Consider the following 26,751-nt stretch of genomic DNA (forward strand, 5'->3'; position numbering starts at 1 on the left):
CAGCTCTGGGAAGCTGTCACACATCTCCTTAGCCACGTGTCCATGAGCAAAGCTCACCCTCCCACGTCAAGTTTGGGCTATGCCATCAGGTTGCTGTAAACATTGTGACTACAGCAAACTGGGTTTGATGTACAAACAGCAGCACTCAGGGCAACCAGGTTGGGCATCTCACTTGAGCACTGCCCGAGAGCTAAAAGAGTATCTAAGCTTTATGAATACCAACTTGGCTGAAACTAGACTTAACTCCATAAATTTATTTTCCTACATCCACATGGGATGGGCCAAAAGTCACCTGGGAAGTGCCAAGCCACCAATCAGACCTTCAGTGGTCCTGAGTGCAGAACCCTTTCCAAGCCAGTGCGTGTGCTTCGCTTGCAGGCTTCAGAAACCCCTTCTGATACCATCATCTGATGTTAAGATGATGAATAGGGATGTGCTGTAGCCCAGAACATCCCAAGTCACCTTCATTTCAGTATGAGCTGAGATTTTTCACACCCGGACACATGTACATGGGGGAAATAGAGAAGTTTAGACTTGTAAAGCACTGAAGGTCAAATTTTCATTGGAAATCATATGGTCTTAGTGGCAAAGACATTTTCTTCACACTCATCTTTAAAGTTTGTAGCAACAGGACTACCACTACATATTCAGTCTATCTAGGGGACAGTACCTGTACTCCTAACCAGGACAGTCTAAAGGACACACAATTTAAATCAACCAAATAATAGGCAAAGGGAAGGTTGTGACTTACTCATATTGAAGAGCTGCATGTTTGCTTAAGCAATGCGAGGGACAGATTTGACCCAGCTTCAGCAAAAACTAAAGCAATGCAACATGCACCTGACCCTACATAAGTCACACTAACAAGTGTGATTCATTGAGAACTACTGCCACTTGTGAGCAAGTCAATACAGATAAACAGTAAAGCAAGGAAAAGACCTCCCAATACCCTAACCTGCCATTTTGCTCCTAGCACTTCTGTTTCATAATAAACAGCCTGTGGTGATTCTGAAAGAGCAACCTAGGTGCTTTTTGTATGCGAGTCACAGGGAGTCTGACTTAGTGCAGGACAAATTAGCCAGGGCTTGCCACACAAGGTTGGGTAATATTGTCTGGTGCTCTGCACTACACCTGCAATAAGCAGCTTTTAAGACTGATTGATTAAATGTTTCGCTTTCACTTTAGCAATTAATCTCAGCAGCCTTTTACTTATTTGTATGCTTCAAAGCTAGAGAGATAATCCCTTAATTATTCCCTTGCCTTCCTTCTCAATTTGTGGTTTATTTAAAAAAACCTGCAGTGTTGTACTGACAGATAGGAATGAATCCTGGGTTCATCTCTCAGGTAGCTGCACATGTTCCTGGGAGGTTGTCCATCTCAGAGCCAGCAAATAGTTTGATCTCCGTGGCCTATTCATGCAAATCTTTTGCAAAAATTAACCATGGAGGAACCAGGTGTTTTGATAAGATTCAGGTTTTCAAAGCCTGAAAGATCCTGGCCCTGATTATTCAGTCTTTTCAGTCACAAAGTATAAACCCTGCAGCCCTAGCCTCTAGTGTTATTACTGATTTACCCCAGAGAAAGATCTAGCCCTCTGAATTTTATCCTGTAGATTCTCTATATGCATACAAATGAGGCACTTTTTGTGCTTCTCTACCTGAAATTTCAGTAGTTGTTCCAAGAAAGTGTTATGCTAACTGGTGAGCTTCTCTGAATGAGCATAAACCATTCTCTGTGAATATGTCATTAACCGAAAAATATTAAACAAAGCTGTGATAACTCATAAGGCTACAAAGAGCATTTGGAAGTCATAGGAGCGTTTTTATACCTTCTACAAACTCGAATCAACTAAAATGCTCATTGCTGGGCTAAAGCATCACAGTAGCACCTAGGTTAGGACATCATGCTTCCCAGGCCCGAAGTTCAGGAATAGGGACAAAACAAACCTATCTTTCAGGCAAGAGAAAATGCACACCAAATGCGTTCATGCAACTGAGAAAGCGCCTTGTTCAGCATCACAAGATACCTCTGCTGAACCAAGGCTGACAAACATTTTGATGTCGCACCTTTTTCTTGAGTTTTCCCCGCTTAACTCCTGAAGTGACTTATGCAGTTGACAGTATTTCTGTGGCCTGATCTGGGCTTCTCATACCCTAGTATAAATTTTACACCTATCTCAGGAGGCAGCGAGCACTTCCTGCCAAATCTCAAAAGCCCTCAAGTCCTGGCTGCTTTAGTCCTGATGTGAAGTGTGGGATGCAGATGGGTAGAGGCCAACATGGAAAAAAAGTCTGTGGCAAGACAATGGAGAACCAGTATATGGGACAGAGGTGTGTAAGAGACAGTGGGCACTTGAAAGAGTCTGACAGAGACACACATTCCCCATGTTACACTTCAAACATAGCATTGTCTAGGAATAAAACTTCACATGTGACTATGCACACTGCAATGGAGAAATCAAGGCTTCTCCTTCCTCCAATCAGCAACTCCCAGCATAACAGGATTCCAAAAATCTCATTCCTGCTTGAGGGGATCCACTTAAACAGCCCCCTAAACACCAACTCTTTTTCACTTTTCTTTGAGGTAATGCTAGGACAGAGGAGGTACACCTGGAGAAGGAATTGAGGTGGCTGGAACAACAGGGAATGATAGCAGATGACTGTCATGGGGGGGTGCTGGGGGGAGAACCCTGTGCTGACACCAGGGTCCCCCAGGGATGAACCAGCACACAGTGACCCGGGACATGTACAACAAGGACAGACTCAGCCTTTGCCCCTTATCTGCTCACTTCTAAACACTGAAACATTCACAGGTTTTGAAAGAAAAGGTTTTAGAAGTAGCTTGCAAAGCAAGTTAAACATTATTCTGCTTAGGAAGGGCTCTGTTTTGAAGAACACAGTGTGCACCATGCAGTGCCGAGCACTTACCTGTGTCATAGTGAACTATCAGGGATCTGAAGTGATCCCCAGTCTTCAGCGGGTGAAACTCCACTGTTACTTGCATGTCATCACCAATCCCAAGTGTCCCAATGGAGGGATCCACAGAGAAAGGACTGCAACACAGAGAAAAAGGCACATCAGGACTATTGTGGGAGATTTGAGGACTATATTCCTTTTGCAGTCTAGTTCACTTCACCTCACTTGTGCAAGCAAGGAGCAAACCAACCACAGTCGGTAGAAGAAAAACAGAACATACAGGATCAGAAACAGAGCTTACTGACTCTCACTTCTGAAGAGATCCAGCCCTCAGAAGATCCTATGGTGTAAAATGACTCTGTCTCACCCATGCTCTGCATCCACTTCTCTGCAGTGAGGCTCAAGAGTCTGACTGCTAGCAATATGCTCAGAGAACAGTTTTTGAAGAGCACAGAGATGGTAAGAGCTATCTGCACACACAGCTTGACACTGAGTTCCTCAGGAATCTGTCTTTTCCTGCCACCTATAAAACTCACCTCAAGAGATGCAAATGTCAAGGCAATACCTGTCCCAGTGAGATTACAGCCTAGAAATCAGGCTGGGAGAATAAGTCTTTCTTGAAGACCAGAGAGTAATTACGGTTTAATTTGCAGAATTCTTCTTTTTTTTTACCTTGAAAACATCCTGTTTTAGCCTATGAAAGGGCATGTTTTATCAGCCTTTCAATGAAAGCTGCTCTTAAAAAAAGGAACAACCAGAAGAATCTGAATGAGTGCAAATGCAGATGAGAGTGATACAATGACACGGAAACAAGACACCATTTACAGCATGAATGATTAAATCCCTAGCTAAATGAAGCACCACTACAGGAGCAAGCAATGCAATCTGGGACTCTGCGTTGTAGTCCAAGCTCAGTAACTGTTTGCTTGGCCCACCAGACAAATTCTGTGCAATGTGTTGGAAATAATTATAAAAATGTGTTGGTGTACTTTGGATTTAATATGAGCAATTATGATTTGTCACCAGGTAAACAGCTCTTGGCTGATAGACCCAAAACTCAGTGCTTTAATGCTTACAGATAAGTCAGATGAAACATGCTTCTGCACAATGGCAGCTGGGCTTCACGGCTCTTGTACAGCCCCACTTAGAAAACAAAAGTTACTGGTCTTGGTGCTTTCCTGGTGGTTTAATTTGTCACCTTAAAACCATGATCTGGAAAGTTCTACCACCATTGGAGAAAGTGACACACACACACACAAAAATAACAAGAACAACTGGAGCCATGCACAAGCTGATCTTTCTTCATGTAAGGAGTGACAGCTAATGAAATTGCTGGAGTTTCTGCTCATTAAGGAGATATTGCTGCAACTAAGGGCCTGACCTGTTCCTATCACAACTAGTGAGACCGTTGCTACTGACTAACGGAGAATCATTGGGCCTGCAATGGTTATGCGCTGGACCTGAGACTTTTGAGAGAGAGGAGGAAAGACAAGGCACCACTAACTAGCCTCAGAACTGGATTGCTCTGTGTGGTCCTGCATCTGCACTGATGGTTATGCCAGGACTCCTGCAGGTCTCTGCTGGTGCTGGAGGGGGATCATTGCTTGGTGTGGGAAAGGCACAGAATTTTTTTTTTCCCCTTTTCTTTTGCCAAAAATGTTGCCAGAACAGACAAGCTGCTAGTAGTTCAGAGGAATCCCTGGCAACACTTTAACACTATCTCCCATTCCATCACCTTTCTAGTCCTTCCCCATGTCTACATACTCCTGCCCTCAGATGGCCAGGATGGGAAATAACACTCCTGGGGGTGACTTCAGGGGATACCCGAGAAAGAAGATATCTTCATGTTTTCAAATTATCAGATGAGGATCCAACCAAGCTCACGACTCGGTTCTCAGGACTGAGAAACGGAGCACAAATCAGACACTGCATCTCGTACATCCCACCCCATGCTGCACCCACAAGACAACTCTGTTACTGCTGTAGCAAGAGCTCATTATCCCTCACACAGACCTGGTTCTCCAAGACCTGAAGATGCAAGCTCCATGGTTAAACTTAACTCCCCTGAATTTCAGTCAACATCACTAAGCTGTTCCCTGCAGCTTACAGATAAGACAACATGCTAAGGAGACATCCCTGACACATTGTAATAGCCAAATAAAAACCACTGCCAGGAGATGAAACTGGCAGGCTAAACTTTGGCCTTTTATCCATTAATTGTGAGCTGTTCTTTAAGATAATTCCCATCCTGTTAGATCTACCCTGTTGATGAATCACTACTGCTCCTTGAAAACAGAAAAGATAAGGTTTGGATGGTTTTTTTAATAGCTTGTTTTCATCTGACATGCTTTTTAACTATGCCCATTTGTATGTTTGCTTTGTTGTACAACATCTAAACTTTTACAGGTCCAGATCTCCCAATGGTACCTTGCAATCCCCAGCTTGTATAAACTCATCTAGCCACACCAGTTTAGGAGAGACCTTCCCACCAGTACATGATGAGATCTTGCCTGTTATTGCCCTTCAGAAAGAAAACAACACTAGATTTGGAAGCTATTTTATAATGATATATTTTGGCATTTACCTCTTGCTTACTTTCACCAGGTATCAGCTCCCCATCGTGACAGAGCTGGCAGAAGTTATGTCCCATGAGGATACCAAGGGCCAAATACTCCTGACATAATTAAGAAACAAAACTGACAAGCGAACAAAGCTGGCAATTCTGTGACTCAGGGTCTCAAACCAACATGCCACCTCTTCTCCTGCAACCATACATTTGGTAAATGCAGTGTGCAAGGAGGCTGCAATATACTTCAAGTCCCATTGTATGTTTGCCTTCTACAACCAAACTTTCTTTGGTCTACTGGTGCCTTAATTTGCATTGTAAAATCATTTGAGTTTGGGAGAATCGATTTCATTAAAAGCTACCTCTAACCCCAAGACAGTAAAATTACTGGTGATTGAATTGTCTCGTCTGTCCACTAAGACCTATTGCAGGGAAAAAAACCCAAAGATCATTTAATCTTAGCATATATTACTTTTTAGTAACAGTATAACAGCCAAAGTCAAGCAGTGTATTTATTCCAGTAAACCCAGTCTGTTAGGTCAAAGCATCTAAGACTCCATCTCTGTGCTGAAAAATCCAGTGCAGAGTCAGCACCGCACAAGCTCTATCTTTCCCTCTTTCACTGCACCTAGGCTCTATTTTCATATCCTTGCTCTTTCCACACCCTGAGGTAACTCCAATCCCACGCATCCATGTAGTATATGGGTACTATAAGGAGGGATGCAAGGGGTCTCCAAGCACTGTGCCTTGTAGGAAAATTTCCTGAGCTTTCAGAGCTTGGTGGGGACATTCCTAAATGGATCTTCTCAGACTGATCCTCTCTAGCCCCATAGCATAGCACAATGTCTATAATGTCAAGAAAAGACAGTGCTGCACCGAGATCTGCTTCCAGACACCATTTTCAACTCAAATGTACTAGAATGACATTTATCTCAGTGAATGTCGTGGAGAAGAAACTCATTATCCCGCCTTAACAACGAGAATGACAGGAAGATACTTTCTATATTTATACTATTATTATTTCTTATTACCAAACAATGCAGTTAAGAGCTAGGTATGGACATGCAGAGGGAGGACAGGCACAAAGCCAGACTGCATAATGGGGAGTGCTTTGGTGGTTTTATTCCTTTATGAAAAAGTGGTCGAAATGTGGCCATGTTTTGTGGTAGATACCACAGCAAGGAAGAGTTCTGAACAGGGAACAGCAGAAGAATGCTGAATTGGCCTCATGGATTCATTTAAGAGCTCTTCGCTGGAGTGAAACGTGCAACAGAAAACATGAAAGTCCTTAGATAAATAAGTAACAGGCAGGGAACATCATCATGAAGTGACCAGATGCAAAAGCTGAGCTCTCGGTACTAACCAAGAGGAAAGGTTAGGATCAGAAATGGGCTGAAAAATGCACTGAAGGTGAAAGGAAGTGACTTACGCTTGATGCCACAAAGAATGGAATCCAGAAAAAGGATGCAAAGAGGAGTAATATGAGCAGTGCATCAGACTAGGAGATGGTGGCATCTGGAGCTGGCAAGAACCTGAGTTTGCTCAGGCCGGAAGAGAAAAGCTGCAGCAACTAAGACAAAAGTTTTAGTTGTGCAGGTAGAGAATAAAGGACATAAAGGTCAGTTGATGGGTCTGTAAACTTAGACAGATCTCTTATTCCCTTCTACTCCACTAGTCTTCCTCCCTCTCACATATGCCTGTATGTGTGCTCGCACATAAACACACAAAGGCATTATGTGATACTAAGATTGGCTTCAACACAACACCACATCCTTACTCGGCACAAGCACATGTTCAACTTAAGCTGCTTAAATTCTCCACTAAAGAAGAGACTGAAGCAGTCCTGAATTTAAGTCTGTAAGGCCAGCACTCTTTTCCCCTACCACCTATGCCATAACTATTGAATACTGCATCTCATATTTACACTTTAAGCTCTCCAGGACAGGAAGCATAACTCATTCATTTCCAAAGCACAGTTTTAAGTGTTCTGTGATAATAATTAGCCATCAAGTTACTATGGAAGTCATTCAAAAGAATTAGTGACATTAAACTAAATCTTCACTACCTCTGTTGTTAATAATGATGCAACCTTTATCAGAGCCTCTATAACAGGGAAATTAATCCCCTAATATTAGTAGGGAAATGGCCTCTCTCATGAAAGCCTCTGTAAATGTATTTGTTCAAAAGACAATTGCCGGCTAATGATCTGCTAGCCTGTGGAGCAGTGTATTGGTCTGATTCTCAGGCCAACTTGTCACGCCAGCTGGGAGGCCAATTCTTTTCTGCTGGGGTTGCTAGAACCTGGGAGCTCAGTGGTAGGTAGCTGAGCAACACCTCATAGCACAACAAACAAGGAACCAACCATTGATCACTGCTATCAAGAGACTCTGTCATTAACGTGAAAGTTCACAGATATGGTAGAGGGTCCAGAGGCACTCAGACAGCAAGACAAGAGTTGGTGCAATGCAGTGATGATATGTAACATGGTGTGGTCCCCAGCACTGGCTGGAATAACCAATCCTGGCACACCATGGCCTCATCTCATAGGGAGAACATGGTTGTTCTGATCTTGGGCTGCAAGGGGACATCCTGACCTGGTCAACAGGAGGAAACACTCAAAATTTGGTGGAGGATACCAAACTGGGGAGAGTAGTCAATGCACGGGAGGGCTGGGCTGCTATTCAGAGGGACCACAACAGGCTGGAGAAATAGACTGATGTGAACTTCACGTAGTTCAGGGAGAAAAAAATGTAAAATCCTGTATTTGGGATGGAATAACCCTTAATACAGGCTGGGCACTGATGGGATAGAAAGCATTTCTACAGAAGGGAACCTTAGGTGCTGGAACACAGAACATACAGGGAGATGCTGAGATTAATGGGTTTGTACAGTTTTGAGAAGGAAAGATGAAGGCTGATCTTTCTTACTTGTGTTACTTGCAAACCTGATCAAACTTTGACACTGGTCTTACTTTGAGCAGTGTGTTTGCTTAAATGATCTCCAGAGGTCCCTTCCTGCCACAGTTATTCTATGATTTTATCTTCTAAATCAGCCCAATTCCATTTCACATATTCCCCAAATTTCTCATATTTCCTATACATCTCTGCCTATACATATAGGCAGATGGTAAGATAGGCATTAGAGGAACTCAACCTTTAAGAAAGTTCCCAATGAAGAATTCATTAGGACATTTTGCTAAACACTTAAAGAAAAAAAAGAGCAGAAACACAGGAACTTCAGAGTATTTAAAAAGAAATCTGAATAAAAGTGGGGGTAACTCAATTAGAATAAAATGCTGCTTATATTCAAAGATGTAAATCATCTGTTTGAAATTTCAAACTGGCTTTCAAAAGTTCATAATGAAATGGAAAAGATGACAGATGCCCTCAGCTGACAAGGGAAATCATATCCACTTTTGATCTCCATACACATGCAACCCAGTTATTCAGAATACTACTTTGTGTAGTTTGAACTAAAACTTTTGTAATGCTTCTCATTTCTTTATTGCAAGTCAGGACTGAAATATCTAATTGCTGAAGTTCAGAAAATTAAAATCCATACCAAGCAGGATTCAACATACAGTGTATCACTCAATAGAATAGCTGGCAAGTACATTGCAAAAAGATGCCAGGCTTTACTAGCTATTTATTTTGGTGGTGACAACTAGATCTGGAGGTGCCAGAGGAAAACTGTACAGTGATTTACAAGTTCCTGCCTACATCTTTCCACAGTGAAAAGCAGCAGCCTGCTTAAATAGCCTTGCCAGACTTTGGTGGAAGCTCCTCTTGGACCCTCATGTCTCACAGGAAAAAAGTAAAAAGTCTTCTTTTGAGGCTTGTTTTCCTGGGGAAGAAATTGAAGCAACTTAGGCACACTGTCAGACAGCAGGTCTTTGCTGTATTCTTGACCTCAGCTCCTACACCAAGACCTCTGGGACCGAGCAACTCTCAACTAACTACCAGCCAACTGAACCCATTTACTTGCAGATACAGTGTCAAAAATGAATTACCCTCTCCATCAGCAAACTGGAAAACCAGCGACTGTCTTTTGAGACCAATAGGAACAGTACAGACTATCCACGACACAGTTCACATCAGGCATTTGATTAGGGGACCTCCAGAATATCACGTGCTTGTGGGCCCCCAGAGAATGGGTGTATTTGGCTGATAGTGGTATGTAACCATTTCAGAAAGTATTTATGTTCAGGAGGTTGTAAGGTAGCTACCAACACTTTCTAGCACTCTCCAGGAAATCTGGAAGAAATAACACTGCAGAAGAAAAGGCCCCCAACCCATGCACCAGATATTTGCTGCATCTTTTGCCTGTGCCCTCATTAGTATTCTGGTTTGGGGCTGTAGGGCCGTTTTGAAGCCAGTGTCTGTTCATCTCCATTTAAGAGCTCATTCTACTTAAGAATATTTGGTTCTAGGGACCAGACCAAACCTACTGGAAAACAAAGTTCCTGGAACACACGGTGTTAATGTCACAGCCTCAATACCAACTGCTTTGATCTATGATCTCCAATTGCACTTGCTAATACAGACATAGCTGCTGTTCTTAATGTTGTTAAGTTCTTAAATGTCTCTTTTCACCAGCTCATAGCTGGCCATTTTCTAATACTGCATTTGGTCTACATGAACTGAGCTCCTAGAGCTGTCATCTGCCATGCAGTATCTTAAAGACCCCAAGGGCAGTCAAGTTGCCTTCCTACATTTGCTCTTTCAATCTAAAACAATCAGTCTTGGAAGATGCTGTGTTGGAGACACCACTGCAGTATAAAACTTTGCTACAGCTTGCAGAGATTTATCAAAGGTTGTATCATGCTTAAAACACTGTAAGCAACTGCAGAAGCCACATGTCCTGCACTTTTCCACCTATTGCTGCAATACAGCAGCTCAGACACTGGTTCCTTTTTGCTACTGTTAACCAACTATATTATCACACAACAGTGTTTTGCACAAAATAGACGTTGAGCTCCTTTACCTCTGAGTGCTGATGCAGTAGCGGGCCTCCCGATTACCGATGTTACGAACCAGCAGAGTTTTCTGGGTGCTGTACTTGACTGGACAGACGGAGAAGTTCAGCTGGTCGGGGAAGTCCAGGATAGCTCGGGCACCTATAGCTCGGATTGGCACAATAAACTTTTCCCTTTCTGTGATGCAGGTGAGCTGGTGGAAGTAATCCTGCAGGGAAAGAAACAACCTCAGCAAACTGCAGTTAGTACCATCACCATGGCAGAAGAAAAACTGCTGTTTTCTATGACTCTAACAGTAGCACTCAATAATGTAACAGCACTTTTTACCTTAATGACCTTCAATTCCAGTAGCATGACTTGAACAGGGCTGTTAACTTGCAAAGAAGAAACAACCCCATTGATTCACCTGCTTTTGCAGCAAGCTGGCAGAACCAGAAAAAATTATCAGATACTTTGATTCTGAGGCACCAAAATAGTGTAATTTCATGTAAGGGATTACAGCAGTAACAAGAACCTGCTTCCATCACCACTGCAGACTATTAAAGGCACCACTAAGAACCCATTTGTGCCACAGTGCTAACTCCAATCCCAGCAATGCAGCTTGGCAGGGGATGCTCAGGTACATTTTTCAAAAGGATTTTGCCAAATGCACAATCAACAGGCAGTCTTTGGTGAAATACTTAACAAGCCAGACACAATAATTGTTGTTATGTCAGGTGAGTGTAGGGTACATGTGTACTTCCCACCCCTTCCCATATCATCACAGGGACAAGGCTGGGGACACACACCCTTAAAAGGTTATCTGATCCATCTTCCCACGCCAGAACTGGCTCAGCTCTATACCCTAACTACTCTTGAGACATGCTTGACAAGTACTTAAAAGCACTAACAATTCTACCCCTGCCCTCAGCAGCCTATTCCAGCTCTACCCTAGACTTAGAGAATTCTTCCTGTGTCTAATCTCAACTTCCCTTGACATCTCATCCTAGCCTCAGGGGACACAGGCAATAGCTTTGCTTCCTCTCTGCTGCATGGTTGATGCCTTAATCACATCTTTCTCTTGCAAGGACTCTAGAATAAGTGACTTGGTGCCTTGTTAGCATGCCTACCTGAGGCAGTTGGTATAGGGGCTGCAAATGGGAGACACTCAGACATCCCTACCAGAGCAAACTCAGCTGCACTATTCCCAGTCATTGGCTTGTTAAGAAAAGAGCCAGACAGTCCCCACAGCTGTCTGGCATTCACAGCACTAGGAAGGCAAATCAAATCACCAAAATCATTTTACTGCAGGGATGAGCAGATCAATCTCCAGACATACAGTGTGGCATCACTGTGCTGGAAGTATCACCTTGCCCCTGCTGAAACAAGTGGTAAAACTATTGCAGTAGGGCCAGGAGCCATTACCTCCAGCAGCTCTTTTATTGACAAGTTGATAAAAGCTCTGCCTCTTATCACTCACTTGCTGTCCTGATCTTTTTTTCCTCAGTGCTTTTAACTCATTTGATAATTTTATAGTTGTTGAAGCAGCAAGCAAACAATTTGCTTTAGGAATCGCACACAGCAGCAAACTCCCTTAACCAGAACAGATTCGGATTCCTCTGTGCTTGGGATTTCCTGCTCTCCCACACCCGTCCCTTGCCAAGCCTGGAAGGGACCTAAGGCAGCCAGACAAGGTATAGACACATAGTTGTTACTTCAACACAACAGGTAACACCCAGTGCCTACCAACCACCTGCTCAGCTGGGGTTTAAGGCTGCTGTAACAGATGCTGTCACATCCAAGATATAAAAAGAATAAAGGATCTTTTTTTTCTAGACATCTCAAATATTCACACTAGAAACTGAAAAAGGGCTTTTGCTTCTCATATTTGGAAGGTAAAATACCAGGAAGGAAACTGCAGCAAATGACCTACAGAATTGAGTATCACATTTCAGGAGAGCATTTCATCTTCTGCAAGCCTTTCTGAATTAGCAATTTTGTACTCAATCTTGCAGCATAAACCCTCTAAAATAAAAGCTATGGGTAGCCCATGTGAATTTAAAGCACCTATTATCTGGATACTTCATGTCCTGGGCTGTTTAGATCCTCAGAAACTGCATTAGCAAATGAAGAATGCTATTTACTTATTTTTGTTAATTTGGCGACACTACTGTAACAAAGGCATTGTAAATCCAGTTGAAAGCTGCGTGCCTTATTAAGTCTTGGCATGCCATATTTACTTATCTCTCCCTTCCAGATGCCAGGTAGACAGAGGAGGATGCAAGGAGTTCAGATAAGCAGGGGATAAAGAAAAAAGAAAGTTCAACAATTGAAGGTATTTGAGAGAAGTAAAAGGAAATAATTTTCGAGTCATTGTCATTGCTAAAGAGTGGATCAACAGCAACGTAAATAGGAGCCAAATGAATAAATACCCCCCACAAAAGCAAGCACAGGCAGCCTTCCCAGCTCCATTGCCAGTGAGGGCACTGGGACCACCTGCACAGCAATGCACAGGGAAAGGAACTTTTCCAGGTATGTGAAGGCAAGGCTAAAGCAACAAGGTTTTTTGGCCTCATAGAGACAACCATGACCTTGAGAGAGAAAACTGCTTCTCACCATTCATGCACATGCACATTGTGTGCCGAGTCCCTTCTCCAGGGACACCCTGGGATGTTGTATCCTGTACAAGGCTTGACAAGCGCTTCAGAGTGTGCTGACCCTTCAACCACGCTCTATGACCCCAGCAAAGTGGGACCTTGCACCAAGCTGAATGCAGTGTCAGGCTTAATAGGGGGGAAGCCCAAGGAAAGAGGGGTGGCTAGGCCAAAACTGGCTGTTCATGCTTCTGTGAAGCCATGGTCCCCTAAGCTTTTGAAAGCTGAATTGCCCTCCCTTGGGAGAAAAAGTTTGCAAATTCTCCACTGCAGCACTGTCCTGTCTTACCAGTACACTAACGCTGCTATGCACTTGTTTACAACCTAGAGGTACAGATAAAACCAATTAAAAAAATTCTTTTACTTTGCAACTGCAAACCCTTAGTAGACTGTTTAAAACCAGGTCTCTAAATAAACATGCCTGAGTGAGAGAGGAGTTGCATCACTTCTATGCTTTAAAGACTGTTGTGTTTAGACACAGCTTCAGGCTATAGATTTTCATGAAAATACGACTTCATCCTTCATACAACTCCTCTATTTCAAGGAAAATACAGATGATTATATGACAGTTCCTCTTCTCTTATTCCCCGTTGAAAAGCAGTAAGTTACAAGCTCTGGCCTGCAAAGTATCACCACTGGCATTTGAATTAGCACCCATGGAAACTAAAGCAACTGCTTGTCTCAGCTGTTATTTCAGGCTCTTTGCAAACTCGGGCTAATGTTAATTACTGTCCCAGTGATACCAACCTTAACTGCCCAGTATGCCAAACTCGGATGTCAGTTTTGCTGCATAACTGATCCTAAATTCTTCACTGAATTCCTTGTAGCAGACAACTTGCAAAGAAAATATCTTTGTAGCGTGAAGTAACATAGTAAGTCAAGCAAGGAAAGCTCCCTGCTGAAACCATATCATAAAGGCTGGAAAATAAGGAGAAACTGGAGGCTGAAGATGCTTCACATGAGAAGGGGCACCCCTTCTCCTGCCTCCCTCAGCTACTAATACACAGGAAGCTTTGAAATAAGTCACTTGGCTCCAGGTTTATTTTGCACAGGGCCATCTGCCTTGATCTTCTGCCCCTTTCCTCCCCCTCAGGAGTCATCTTAAAAGTATACTTGAAATAGCTTCCGTGTGCTACAAAACATCTAACAGGACCAGACTGAATTTTAAAAGAGTTAATTTCAATAATGCAATAACTCATCATCTTGTCATATTTCATATTAATCAATGAGCATTAATTCAGCCTCCACTGAGCATCAGTAATGAATTTTGCAAACCTTACAGACCGAACTTGTATTGCCTAAAAATATTGTATCGCTACAGTGGAAAGAGCAAGAAGACAGAACAGAATAAGCTGCGCTATATTTTTATATGCATCTTGCTTCCTTCTTCCTTTATTTAACCTATTAATAAGCCTGAAGGACACACAAATGTACATATTCCTGTCTGTTGTTTATTTGCCAGTCAGTTCCACAATGGTTTCCAATTAGGCTGAGACTGTCAGACCACAATGCAAGGACAGCCGGGAACACAGGGGGGGCACGAGAACACCCACACTGTACAACCAGAGCCATAAAACAGAAATGCGTAAATCAGAAGCAGCAAGAGTAACTAATTGGAAATGTTGCCCAGCAGAAAAATTAGCATTTCCTATTTATAAAGCAGTACCAATAAACAAAGAGACATGTCAGCTGTTTATTTACTTTGCGACAGGCCAATCATGTGGCACATTCCCAAATGACTGCAAGACAATAGGAAACTGCTCATTTTTCAAGAAGGGGATACATGGCATTTCAGCCACTAACAGCTCACATGGTCCTCTTCTTTAGGGCTTAGCCGCAACTCAGCTCTGTGAATCAGGAGGGACTTCACTGAAGTCAGACCTACCCTGGGGAAGAACAAGATTCAAAGCAAGAGAATTATACAAACCAACTCCACAACATGAGGACTCTCCAACCCTGACAAGGGGTTTGTACCTGCATCCCAGTTCACCGGATTATCCACAATCCCTGGGGATCCTGGAGCATGTAGAGGTTGTTCAAATGTAGCACTTATAAGCCTTCCACAACTAAAACACAGATATTCTGCGTGGAAGCAACTGCAAGCCCAACACAGGTGGCTTTACAGAACCATTTCCCAAAGCCTGCCTCTTTGCTAAGGGGTTTTCAACGTGCTGTGAACCTCCTGACCACACTATTGTTGTGCTTCTAGCTAAGCTACAGCACTCTGGTACTTCGCTGACTCACACTCCATCAAGTACGAGACAAAATGTTTGATTTGTACAAAATTCTGATTCTGCTGTATAAATCCCCACGTGCTCCTCACTGAGCAGCATGCATCCCTCCCCTGATACCCTGCACAACCCCTTGCAAGGAGCACAAAACCCAGTTCAGCAGAAATCGCTGGAGTGTCACTGAAGCTGTGCAGAGGACCTCTCGCTGGCAGAGCTCCCTACTCCATACAGTCACCAGTTCAAGGGCAAGACAAGGGACAAAGTATCAGACATCAGTGCTCTCTGGGGTTCTCTCACCCTACTTCTATTTGTGGTGATGTTCATGTGTTGCTCTGCTACCTCTCTAAACTGGAGGAGCAGCACTTTGCCCTTCACTGGCACCAATTTACCTCTTCCACACTCAAAATGAACACTAATTAATACTAATAAATCACATTTTAAAGGTACCAGTGTACTCTGCAAAGCCTACCTCAGTGAGATTAAGCTCTTATGTCACTTGGGTAGTTTGGAGAACTGCCCTAGGCCAACATAATTTTCACCCTAAATATTAATGATGTTAAATAATTTCTCAGTCCATCCAAAGGAACAGATTATTTCACAAGCATGGGAAGCTAGGGACCACAGGGCATTTCCTCTTCAGTTTTCTACATCAGTGATGTTTGAGGATAGGACAAAGTGTTAAACTAAAACTAAGCAGCAAATGGAAGATGAGAAAACAGCTGTGCCCAAAGAGATCTTGCACCTCTGGCCTGCTGCAGAAACATCAGCTGGCTCAGAGCTATCCCCTAACCGTGCTCTCCAACAAAGTGATGCAAAGAACAGCGCTAAGAGGTAGCAGGATGCTGGTGAAAAGAGTCAGCCTGCGTTTGTTTCCTTGCAATGCTTCCTCCTTTCCATGCCACATACTAAATCCTTCTGTATTAACAAGCCTCCAGATAACAGTATTGACCCATCACATCACAGCATTGAGAATCAGACTTGCCAGGGCCACAGCACTGATGTTCAAACCTCCAGGCAAAAGCACTGCATATTTGGCATGGAATAGGTGCCAGTAACATGCATGAACACACAGCCACACCACAGGCTCTGGGGTAACATGTCTGCCTGCAGATTGTACCTGCCCATTTATTCCTATACATGCTCTTTCAGGCAGACATCTCAAAGATACCTGCAGCACACCAACCTCCTGCTAAGTTAAGGCCATTTAGGCTCAGCGTGTCTGCGCCGGGCTGGCTCCCTGCCACATGCACAGCACTCCCTCTCCTTCGACTCACAGCTGGATCGCAGGCAGGCAAAAATCCTCAGGGGCATCACAGCTGCAAGGCTTGAAAACAGAGTATGAAAAAACATCATCTTTGCTCCAGTCCAGGGTGAGGCAGGGAAGTGGCTGCCAGATGGGAAAGAGAAAAGCTCTCCAGATCTATTTGTTCCACTAGTATTTTCAATAATAATTAAACCCCTACCATTGAGTAGAGATGGCTAAACATCTTATCAACACCCCTCCTTGCCATTTTCCTACTGTTCCATGTGCATCTTCCCTCGCAAATGCTCAAGAAAGCGCAGGGAGAGGAAGCACAGCCTATCAGTCCCTGCTGCAGCAGCAACTAACAGCACCACGCAATGCCAAGACATGACTAGCTGCAGACTTCCTGACCACAGCCTGGAGCAGACCTCACAGCAGGGTGTGGGCTATAACCAGTGTGCAAAAAAAGCAACAACTTTCAACATAATGTTCCACTGCCTCACTACTGTGTTCAACATGATAAACATTAAGGTGACTCCCATTTTCAAAGGTGGTGGTCTTCACTCTGATCAGGCTCACTTTGGGTCCTCCCAATAAGAGGTTGCTTTTAAACTGACTTTTGTATTTATAATTGGTGGAGCAAACCGTAATTATGCAGCAATGGACAGATACCAAAACCCAACACCTCGAGAGGCTGCCCGACCACAGACAGTAGACTCTCTCATCGCTGAAACCAACAGACATTACATTAAGTGTTCCAGCACTGAAGGATAAAAACCAGTCTGAAACATGCAAGAGCCTCCAGCCCGCAAGAGCATAGTCTTCACCATAGGGAAAGAGTTTCCCCCAGTTCTAGATCCAGTGCAACCCCACTGAAACCAGGACAGCTCTTCAAAACACACCCCAGATGCCCTGTTCTGAATCCAGCCCTGGAGGTTCAGCTTCCACCAGAGGCACCAACCTCTTGGGACCTTCAGTCTTACCTTGTTCTCTTCAGGGGTGAAAAGGATGCGGAAAGTTGAAGGCATGCCAGGTGCTACCTTACGGCACACATCACTGGGGCTGATCAACTTGAAGTAAGGTGAGCTCTCCAAGACAACTTTCACCAGCCGAGGAACCTGCAGGAAAGACATAAAACTACGATTTTGCCACTCAGCTGGAAACATCAGGAAAAAAGACCTGCCCATGCCCTGGTGACATCCTTCCTTAATGACCTTTCCAAAGCACTTTTAGCTCTTGAGGTACATGCCCATAATACACAAGGATGGACTTGAACCCATTTTGCCTGGGCCAAATAGCTCTAGGCCAGAGGCAGGAGGAGCAATGCCCTGCTGTAAAGGCATCACCAAGCAGTAAGCAGATATATCGCCTGAAACAAGTCATCCCCATCTTCAACAAGCCCAAAGAATCTGCTTGCTTCTGCTGGCATACATCCATGTGGTAATGCCTCTAGAGGAAGAACATATTATCTGAAGGCAAAACAGTATTTGTTATAATGGGGCAAGGAAGAAATTCACTTCTAACATACTGGGTTTGAGTGGGGCAGTCATGCTGCAATGCTACAGTTGCGCAGACCAGCAAGAGAAAGAGACCACAGACATTGTGGTCTTACTGGGAATAAAAGCAAACCCGAAGAGCAAAAAGGAGGAACATCGGAAGACAAAGAGACAACCCTAGAAACAATGAGATGGCTAAGAGAATTTAAAGGAGGCTATAAAGAAGCAAGGGAGAAACACGGTACTCTACAAGGAAAGGCTGATGCAGAAGATGAGAGCAGTCAACTTGCCAAAATGATGGAAAGCCTGATGACCCCTCAGGCTATGCCTATCAATTATGGGCTTCAAAGGCATTTTTCTGCCTTGAGATACATAACCAGCACTGACTTACAGTGTGGTTTCATTATTAAAAACCAATCTCAGCTCCCTGGAGGCTCTTGATGCCTAGTGACTGTAGCCAGGCAGCTGCCAGTGCAGGCAAGTCAGATCTCTGGGTATTCTTCCCCATACCCAGGAGTCCCTGCAGACACCCTACTGCAAGTTTCTACTCTCTGGGATACCACAAGCACAGAGACAGCAAACAGGCTTTTTCTACCACACAGATACCAACCCCTGAGTAGCAAATCTCATCTCAGAAAGTCTAAAACAGGCAATTTTGACTGACAGGCAGCTTCATTGATAAACAACGACCCCACATGAGGCTTGAGAAAAATGGAGGTTCATTCTGCACTACCCACCCGAGCCTGATAACCCATAGCCAAGGCAGTCCTGAACTCTCCAAACACCCTTTGCTCCCAGCAATGCCCTGAGGCAGCAAGTTCCAGGAGCCAGCTTCACACTGCAGACAAATGTTTTGGTCACCAAGTCCCTTGAGAGATGAGCACACATGGCTAAGATCTTCAGCAAAAGCCACCCAGAACATCTCTAAGGGTGGTGAGGAGCAGCTTGAAGATAGAAAACCAACTTTACAACACACAGGTAAGACCAGTAAGTATGTAGTGAAGCACTTGCTTATTTGAATCATTACAGAGCCTCTATTTGGAATACTTTGCTCTTAGATGGATTTTTATGCAGCAGACAACCTCAGGCTACCATGCAGTATAAGTCAGTATGATTGAGAGGAAGCTTGGAAACTAGTGAGAAAACTTTTAGATAGAGCACAATGCTGCTTTTCTCCAGGACATTACCAAAACCCAAAGAAATTAGAGTACAATAAACTCTCTTGGGTTTATAATCTCTGACTTTGTGTACTTAAACATGCCAAGGGTTTTCCTTAGAGCTGATCTTACTTTCACACCAGTGCTGTCCAATGGTTGAGGTCTTACTAGCTTCAAAACTAATTCAATTTGGAAAAAATCAACAGTTCACACATTGCCTCCCCTTAACAGAGCATACAAATCCCAAGGTGCAGCTGTACAAGTTTATTATTTTTTACTGGGAATGGCAGAAATGTTGATGCAGATGTTCTTTTCCACTTGAGGATGCATGAATAGAGCAAATTAACTGTTTGCCTGTTGGCTGGTACTTGGCAAAGACAAATATTTTGAAGTGCTGCATGGATAATGGAGCAGCTGAAGCCAAAAGACTTAGTGGGAATGTGGGAATGAAGCAAAGCCATTGGAAAAGAGAAACTGAGGCATATTTTAATCAGGAAAGAGGATACCTACAGCAAAGAGTGCCCAGAATCAGTGTGGACCACACAAATGGTATCCCTTGGGCATAGGCATCCACGCTGCATCTTTCCAATATTCCTAAGCTAAATGCCAGACCAGGAATGGCACAGTACTCTCCAGGAATAACTGAGGGATCACACCTGCGTCCTTCCTTGCCAAAGGGTCTTCCATTTTCAACCATGTCCCTGTCAGAACCTGTTATCTGAGAATACATTTTCACTTCTCTTGCTGTTCCTCCACTTGCAATATGCCAAGAGCCTTTTTTTGTCCACTTCGTTTCCTCCAAGAGGTAGATCTGGAGAGGGGGGGTTAATTCACCTGCTCTCATGTACACTTCCATCTTCCCGTCCTGCCATGTATACATCTTAATCTTCATTACAGAACAGTATCTTTAATTGCACCTTTCTTTTTCTGACCTTTCTCTGCTTCCAGTACACTTATTGTTACGTGTCAAGAGAAACACTTGCGTGTACAATGTTCTCTCCCGGAGAACTTTCTATCTCAGATCCTTTCCTCCCTCCTGTCTTTTCCCACCAGCTTGCTCTTGGCACATGCCTCATTCAAGCAAATGTTTCCCCAGCTGAAATTCAAAAGGTCTCAATTTTCCTCTTTACAGTGGAATAAAATTGCTGACATTTTTCAATTTTTCCTTTCTCAACTTTCTTGGGAAATCTCAAAATGATGACAATGTTTTCAAGTAAAGGTGGAGACCTTCAAGAGCACATTACTCTGGCTGTGCTGTGGTTCTCCAAAGGGAAAGCAGAGACCCACTTAGTCTTAGAAAAACCTGAACAGAACTGAATTAAGCTTAGCAGAAGCCTAAAGTGGCACCTAAAGGCCTCCCACTGCTTCTGCTAAATCAGTCTGTTTCCACTGCTGTTTCAAAACATCTTTCCTGGAGTGCTAATGCCACTAAACATAACTTATTCCAGAATAAAGTAGAGAAGATTCATCCCCTGTGCTTTGACAGGGAGCTACACAGAGGCAGCTAAACAGGCTGTGAGGGGCAGAGATGCCCTGCCAGAAACCAAGACTAACCAAGCAGCCAGTGGGACGTGGTGCACACTCTCAAGGTAAAGCATGAGAGCAAATAAGAACTGTACAGCCCTCATTCCCATCAATCCAGGGCTTTCAAGGGGAAGGATGCCAACTAGAAAATCTCCTTTGGGTTAGATACCACCGACAGACGGCCAAAATAAGGGGGAGAAGCCCAGTGTGGGAAGATTTCCATCATCCTGCAAAATAAAGGTGGTGAAATTTTATTCTTGGATGAATTACACCGCTCTCCTCTTCCAGCACACTGTTAAACCTCCATATCCAAGCACTTACCTTGTCATTGTTCCTCAGAATCAGTGGCACTTCATAGACCTCGCAGGGGACATAGCTCTGAAATACAACCTCTGATGGGAAAGGCTGAAACAAGCTCTGTTCCAGGTCAACTGCTGAGAACTGCAGATGCAAGACAGAGCAATGAGAAGTTCAGCTGCTGGGAGAAAGATTCATGAATGAGAATCCTACATTGATCTCCACTGAAATACAGTCTCCTGATGAGTATGTCTGCCCAGCTCGCAGTAGGGAAACAGTAGCTCACCCACCTGTGTTCTGAGCTGATCAAAAGTTTCTGGACCAGGCTAAGAAGCTCTTTTGGTGGGTGTTTCTCCCGGTTTCCTTCTCCAAAACACAAGGCAGCACTTACCTCCAGCAGAGCCCTGTGTTAATGTGGTCACGCAGCTCTAGAGCACTTACTGAGCCATGAACACTCATGGAACAAGTGAAACCCAAGAATTTACATGAGACTCCATGGGAAACAATTTTGGGATGATACTCTGAGACAGAGAGACCAAGTCTTACACATCCCCAAATATGTCTTTTGATATAGAGCCTAGAAACCACTAAGACGACAACAGTACCAGAGGAGGTAAGGCCAAAAAGAAAGTAACACAGTAGCTAGAGAAAAGACAAATGAGGTGAATGCTGGGTGATGATAAGGTTCAGCTCTTTTCTCAGCATTACTGGGCAACTTGAGTAAGACTGGACTTGGTATCTCCTTCTTCCACGAGCTTTAAATGGATTCTTTAATGTATTCTATTATTGCTCTTTTATTTAATATCACTGCAGAAGCATGTCTGAAAATATACACAAATAACAAATGCTTACAGAGCAGAGGCATTACTTTGAGAAAATTCCTCCCTGCTTTGCCTCCCCTCTTCCAGCTGCACTGCTCCCACTTGAAAGACACAGGCAAGCCTCCTGCTTCTCCACAGAAGTCACAGTCACACTGAAGCTAGTAGCTGCAGCATGCTGCCAGTTATTCGTGCACTCATCTGATGCGTTCCTAACCTCCTGTGCTGTCTAGGACAATCCTTAACCAATTTGTTACAGGTCTTCTGCTGGTGATCTTCCCCTCAACAGCCTGCTTCAGCAATCTACCCATTTGGACTGTGTGTTATACTGAGCAGTCCTGTAAGAAAAGCAGCCTTAAACATACATCTAAGTAAACACTGATCCAGATAAGACACATCCACTCCCCTCTGCCCAGGGCAAATCTCCTGTATATCTGGCAGCCTGCAAAATCTAACACCCGGTAAGGGTCCCACATGTTGTTCCAACCCAAAGCATTAAATGCAACTAGTTTTGTTAAATCTTGAGTAATTACCATAGGCCCTTAGCCTTCAAAGGCCAATGCTGCCACCATTCAGGGAGTCCTATGACCCCAAGCATTTGACAGTGACTGCACCAAGCAAGAGATGGCTATTTCAGCAGGAGAGTGGAAAATGGTAAACTTGTGCCCTTGTGTCCTGCCACAGCCTTCCCCTAGCATCGTGCTTTAGTAATGGTAGCTAAACTCCGTCAAACCCCACCAACTTCAGCAAAGGTTATTTATATCAGCTTAGTGCAGATCAGGACTTCAACATCTCACCAGGGAATAACGTTTTACTTTTCCCCCAGTAGGAGGGACTCCACCACACCAGCAGTTTGAAAGGACAACAGGACCCAGTCACAAAGGTATTTAGATAAGTTGGAGGCAAGCCTGTCACAAGCACGCAACCTCTTCAAATGTCACATCAAACAGCAAGGAAAAAAGGCACGAAAAGGCTACCTTTTGATGGGAGGTTTCACTCATGTCTAGAAGCTGGATAATCCGGGGTCGCCTCATCTCCCGAGTGCTGGCCAGTCTCTGCTCCGTGGTAAGAGACATCTCCTTCAGGAAGGCAGAGGGAGTCAGCTAAAACACAAAACACCAGCAAGAGCTACAGAAATGCCTTTGTTCAGAAAGGCTTTTCTTGTTCAAGTGCCACTGATGAATAATTTGTGATCACAGCCACTAGGATACTCCTGGAAGTCCCATAAATTACCTGCTGAAATATTTAACATCAGTAAATTAATGATATAGAGCAGAACACACATGCTCTAACCAAGTGCCTCTGTCCCATTAGCTTCTTCATGATTTGATGTGACATGTTTGGGGATTTCTGCTCTTCAGGCATTTGTTTCCTCTAGTTTTGCTGGATTGAGCCAGTGACCTTTGAAAAGAGTGGGGAAGAGTTATCAGAAATCCCCTAACTCCATCCTTGCACAACACTCATAACCAACACGTGTGTGGAGTTGTCACTGCTGGGTGAACCAGAGGAAAGCAGAAAAGCAGCCTTGTGCCAAGGCTGAGGTGGAGAGGACTGGGTCCAAGTTTTAGTTCTCTTTTTAATGAACACTTTTTTTCCCGTCTGTTCTAGCCCCACAGACCCCTCCATAGAAGTATACAGAGATACCTCCTTGGCAGAGCCTCAGCAAGAGGTCATCTCCAGTCAAGTGAGCTCCAGGCAGCAAAGGGAATGTTTGTGGACAGGAAGGAAGAATTGCCCTAACTCCATTGCTGTTTGCAGGGCTGGATCTGTGCTCCACACAGGATATGAGATACAGTAACTGTTTCGGAACCTGTTCTAGCTGGGACCAGCCATGTCTCTTAAGTCTTCAGGCAGAGTTTGAGCAACCCACCACATGCCCAGCTACCTGGAGGGCAGGTATGGTCAGAGCAGCACTGGCAAGCATGCGTACATGAGAGAAGGTATTACTGCCCACACAAAGGATGGCAACAAGCACACACTTATGCTTCAGCTATTCCAGTGCAATGCCCAGTACATTCATTTAACTTGGCTCCAGTGGTACATCCAGGCAAGACTCTGGACTTGCCCTGAAGCAGCACACAGTCCATCCCCCACTGCACCACGACAGCCACCTCCAGCAGAAGCATGGCAGCAAAGAGATGGGGAGGTGGTGTCTAGCTTCACAGTGCTGCCAGACAACAGGAGGGCAGGCAGAGGCAGGACATGGGAAAAGTTTCTAGCCTCAACACAGCTCCTACCTGGCCCACAGCAAGTACTTACAGTTACAGACTCCTCTGCCTCGCTGACTAGCTTCAGATTACGAGGTATTACTGCTTTGCTCTGGAATCCATCAGCCATTTTGGAGGACCCCACAGACCGATGCATCTTGCCAGTGGCCAGCTCACCTGGAAGAAGCAACAATGGGACTTTGAAAATCCAGAATCCCATTCATGGCAGACCCAAAGGATACACCTGTGTCTCCAGGCTGTGGCATCCTTCATAAGTGGAGAACATAAGGCCTCCCCACCCTGTTTCATGATTAGACCATATTTAAGCAGCAGAGTTAAGATTCATATAAGTAAAACCCCAGAACAAACATTCCCTGAGCCAAAACAGCCATTTACTGTGGATGCAGTCCCATAAGCCACAAACAGACACTAGGGCCTGCTGGCATTTCTCACCTTCCCCCCGACTTCCATTACTTTTGGAACCCCATTTACTGGAATTATTAATCAAATCTCTATTAATATCCAAACTGTCCTTTATTACTCTTTAAAAGTTTTTTGGTGGGAACAGAAGGAAGGTAAATGTCACTTAGCTGCTTCATTTTGCAAGAGCAGCTGACCTGATATGACTTCATGCCTGATCCTCCTAAGTGCTCAGATTATTATAAGCAACCTTAAAGCCAGGGGTCACTGCTGCCCCGAGCGTTAACAAAATCGGACCACCTTCCTATTTTGCAAACCAAATGTCCACCCTTTATACAAGGAGTCTGGTGATGTTTCTAAGTAATGGAGCATAGAGTTCAATACTCTGATTAAGAACTATAGTTTCTCAAGGCTAATTTGGTTGTTTTAAGTTACAAAAATTATCCAGCAGATACAACTCCTTCCAGGCATGAAATTACTATAGTGCCCAAGAGCATTTCTCCATGGAGAATGAGGGCCCTAATTCTCACTTATTAACACCCAAACTCAAGGCTCCCTACAGGCATTGAGCCTATAACAAAAATAAAAGCATGAAACCATTAAAGGAACATGAGAAATTAGCTCAAATATAAATGCAATGTTATGTGAAAGCAGGGCCACTTAAGACTTTGTCCTAATGGCAGGTCATCTCCAGCATCCTTATCCTACAAGTAGCATGGGTTAACAGGTCCATGGGCCATTCTTCCAGTCACCAGCCAGCCGACCACCTCTCTTCATCTGTGTCACGCAAAGTGGGTGTGCAAGAAAGAAAAGGCAAGAAGAGGAGACAAATGCAGAAAGCAAGTCTCAAGCACTGACAAAAATCAAAGATAAACATGTACAGCATTTACTAAGCACTACTTTGGACTATAATTTCCCCTCCCCTTCTGGCTAACTGGACCAAGGAACAGGTGGATTTGCCCACTTCTTATTTTCTGGGACTTGAAAGACCAGTGCTCTCAAACCCAGCTCTACTCTCAAATTTTTCACATCCTGACATCGAGTAAAATCACAGATCATATTCCCTCCTGCTTCCTTCTGTTCCACATCATCTTTTTTTGTGTGGAGTTGCTGTATACAGCAAGACATCATCTATACAGAGATGACCCCTCCCTTCCCCTCAAGTTTTACCCACATCCTGCAAGCAAGGCAAGAACTTCATTCCTTTACTCTCCAGACAGCCACAGTATTGTACACGTTCATGGTACCAGGCCTTTTACAGTGTTAGGAAATGACAAGGTTGCCATTTCCTTTTGTTCTTGCAAGAAACACAAAAGCACAGCATTGTCCTATGGACACAAGGACATACTGCAGCAAGAGCTAGGATTTAAAGCTGGAAATAACTATTTTTCAAGAGAGAAATCTAATGGGGATGATACAACATTAATCTGGATTTCAATGTTTTATTACTGGGTCTTGAGAATAACTGGATTATTTGTTCCAATTTTCTAACTGTAATTTCACTTCACTTGAAATTAATCCTGTTCATCACGCCCACAATGCTTACCTCCAGAGTGCTTTCAACCTCCACACCCCCATCCCAGTCTTACAGCTTCCCCAACCCTCTAGCCCTGGAGTAAGGCACTCCCACGGCTCCACTGCCCTAGAGCCTGGAAGGATCAGCCTCCCAGATTAGGAAGAAAGAAGAACTAAGAAATTGGCCACATCTCCCTGTAGAGGCAGGACAAAATAGCAATCACAACACAGCATGCCTCCGGCCCACCACCTCTGTCTGGTAGGGGGAGATCCCTCCCTTCCCCACCTCAGACAGCCCTCTACCCACCCCAGAAACATAAGGGAGGATTTCGATTCCCCCTCTGCTCCAGGCTCAGGGCACAGACAACTCTGGCACCTCAGCTTTAGGTTCAGAGCACAAATGCCCTGAGTCTGGGCAGAGGAACCTGCTGTGCCAGGACACAGCAGCTAAGACAACCTAGACAAGCAATGAAGAAATACACCTAGGGCTGGAGTAGAAATTCCTGACTTGTCTCAGGAAACCAAGATGTATCAGAGCAGGGTGCTAAGCTGAAGATCACCAAGGACATGCAAGCTTCAGCCCTCCTCCCCAAGGCTCCCTTTCTTTACTCCAGTATCTGCAGCTAAGCTAGAAGTCTCTACCATCACTATAAGTTACACACCAATTTTAGAACCCATTAAAAACCCTTCTACCTCCCCAGACTGGCTCTTAGACCAGGTATATAGTTAAATCCTGCCAACTACCACAGGGTAC

The 26,751-nt window shown here is 44.1% G+C and overlaps 1 protein-coding gene across 1 annotated transcript in view; it reads right to left on the minus strand.

Moving 5' to 3' along the window:
- LOC142036802 (hydrocephalus-inducing protein homolog) overlaps positions 1-26,751 on the minus strand; it is a 114,235-nt gene that overhangs the window by 79,353 nt on the left and 8,131 nt on the right. The window contains exons 2-7 of the mRNA XM_075040418.1: positions 24,115-24,239; positions 22,833-22,958; positions 21,062-21,181; positions 17,547-17,681; positions 10,465-10,664; positions 2,928-3,052 (exon numbers count right to left, since the gene is read on the minus strand). Coding sequence (XP_074896519.1) covers positions 2,928-3,052; positions 10,465-10,664; positions 17,547-17,681; positions 21,062-21,181; positions 22,833-22,958; positions 24,115-24,219 — 811 coding nt within the window. The 5' untranslated portion in view covers positions 24,220-24,239. The remainder of the gene's footprint in view (positions 1-2,927; positions 3,053-10,464; positions 10,665-17,546; positions 17,682-21,061; positions 21,182-22,832; positions 22,959-24,114; positions 24,240-26,751) is intronic.

Source organism: Buteo buteo, chromosome 11 (genome assembly GCF_964188355.1).
Source record: "Buteo buteo chromosome 11, bButBut1.hap1.1, whole genome shotgun sequence".
Classification (NCBI taxonomy): Eukaryota; Metazoa; Chordata; class Aves; order Accipitriformes; family Accipitridae; genus Buteo; species Buteo buteo.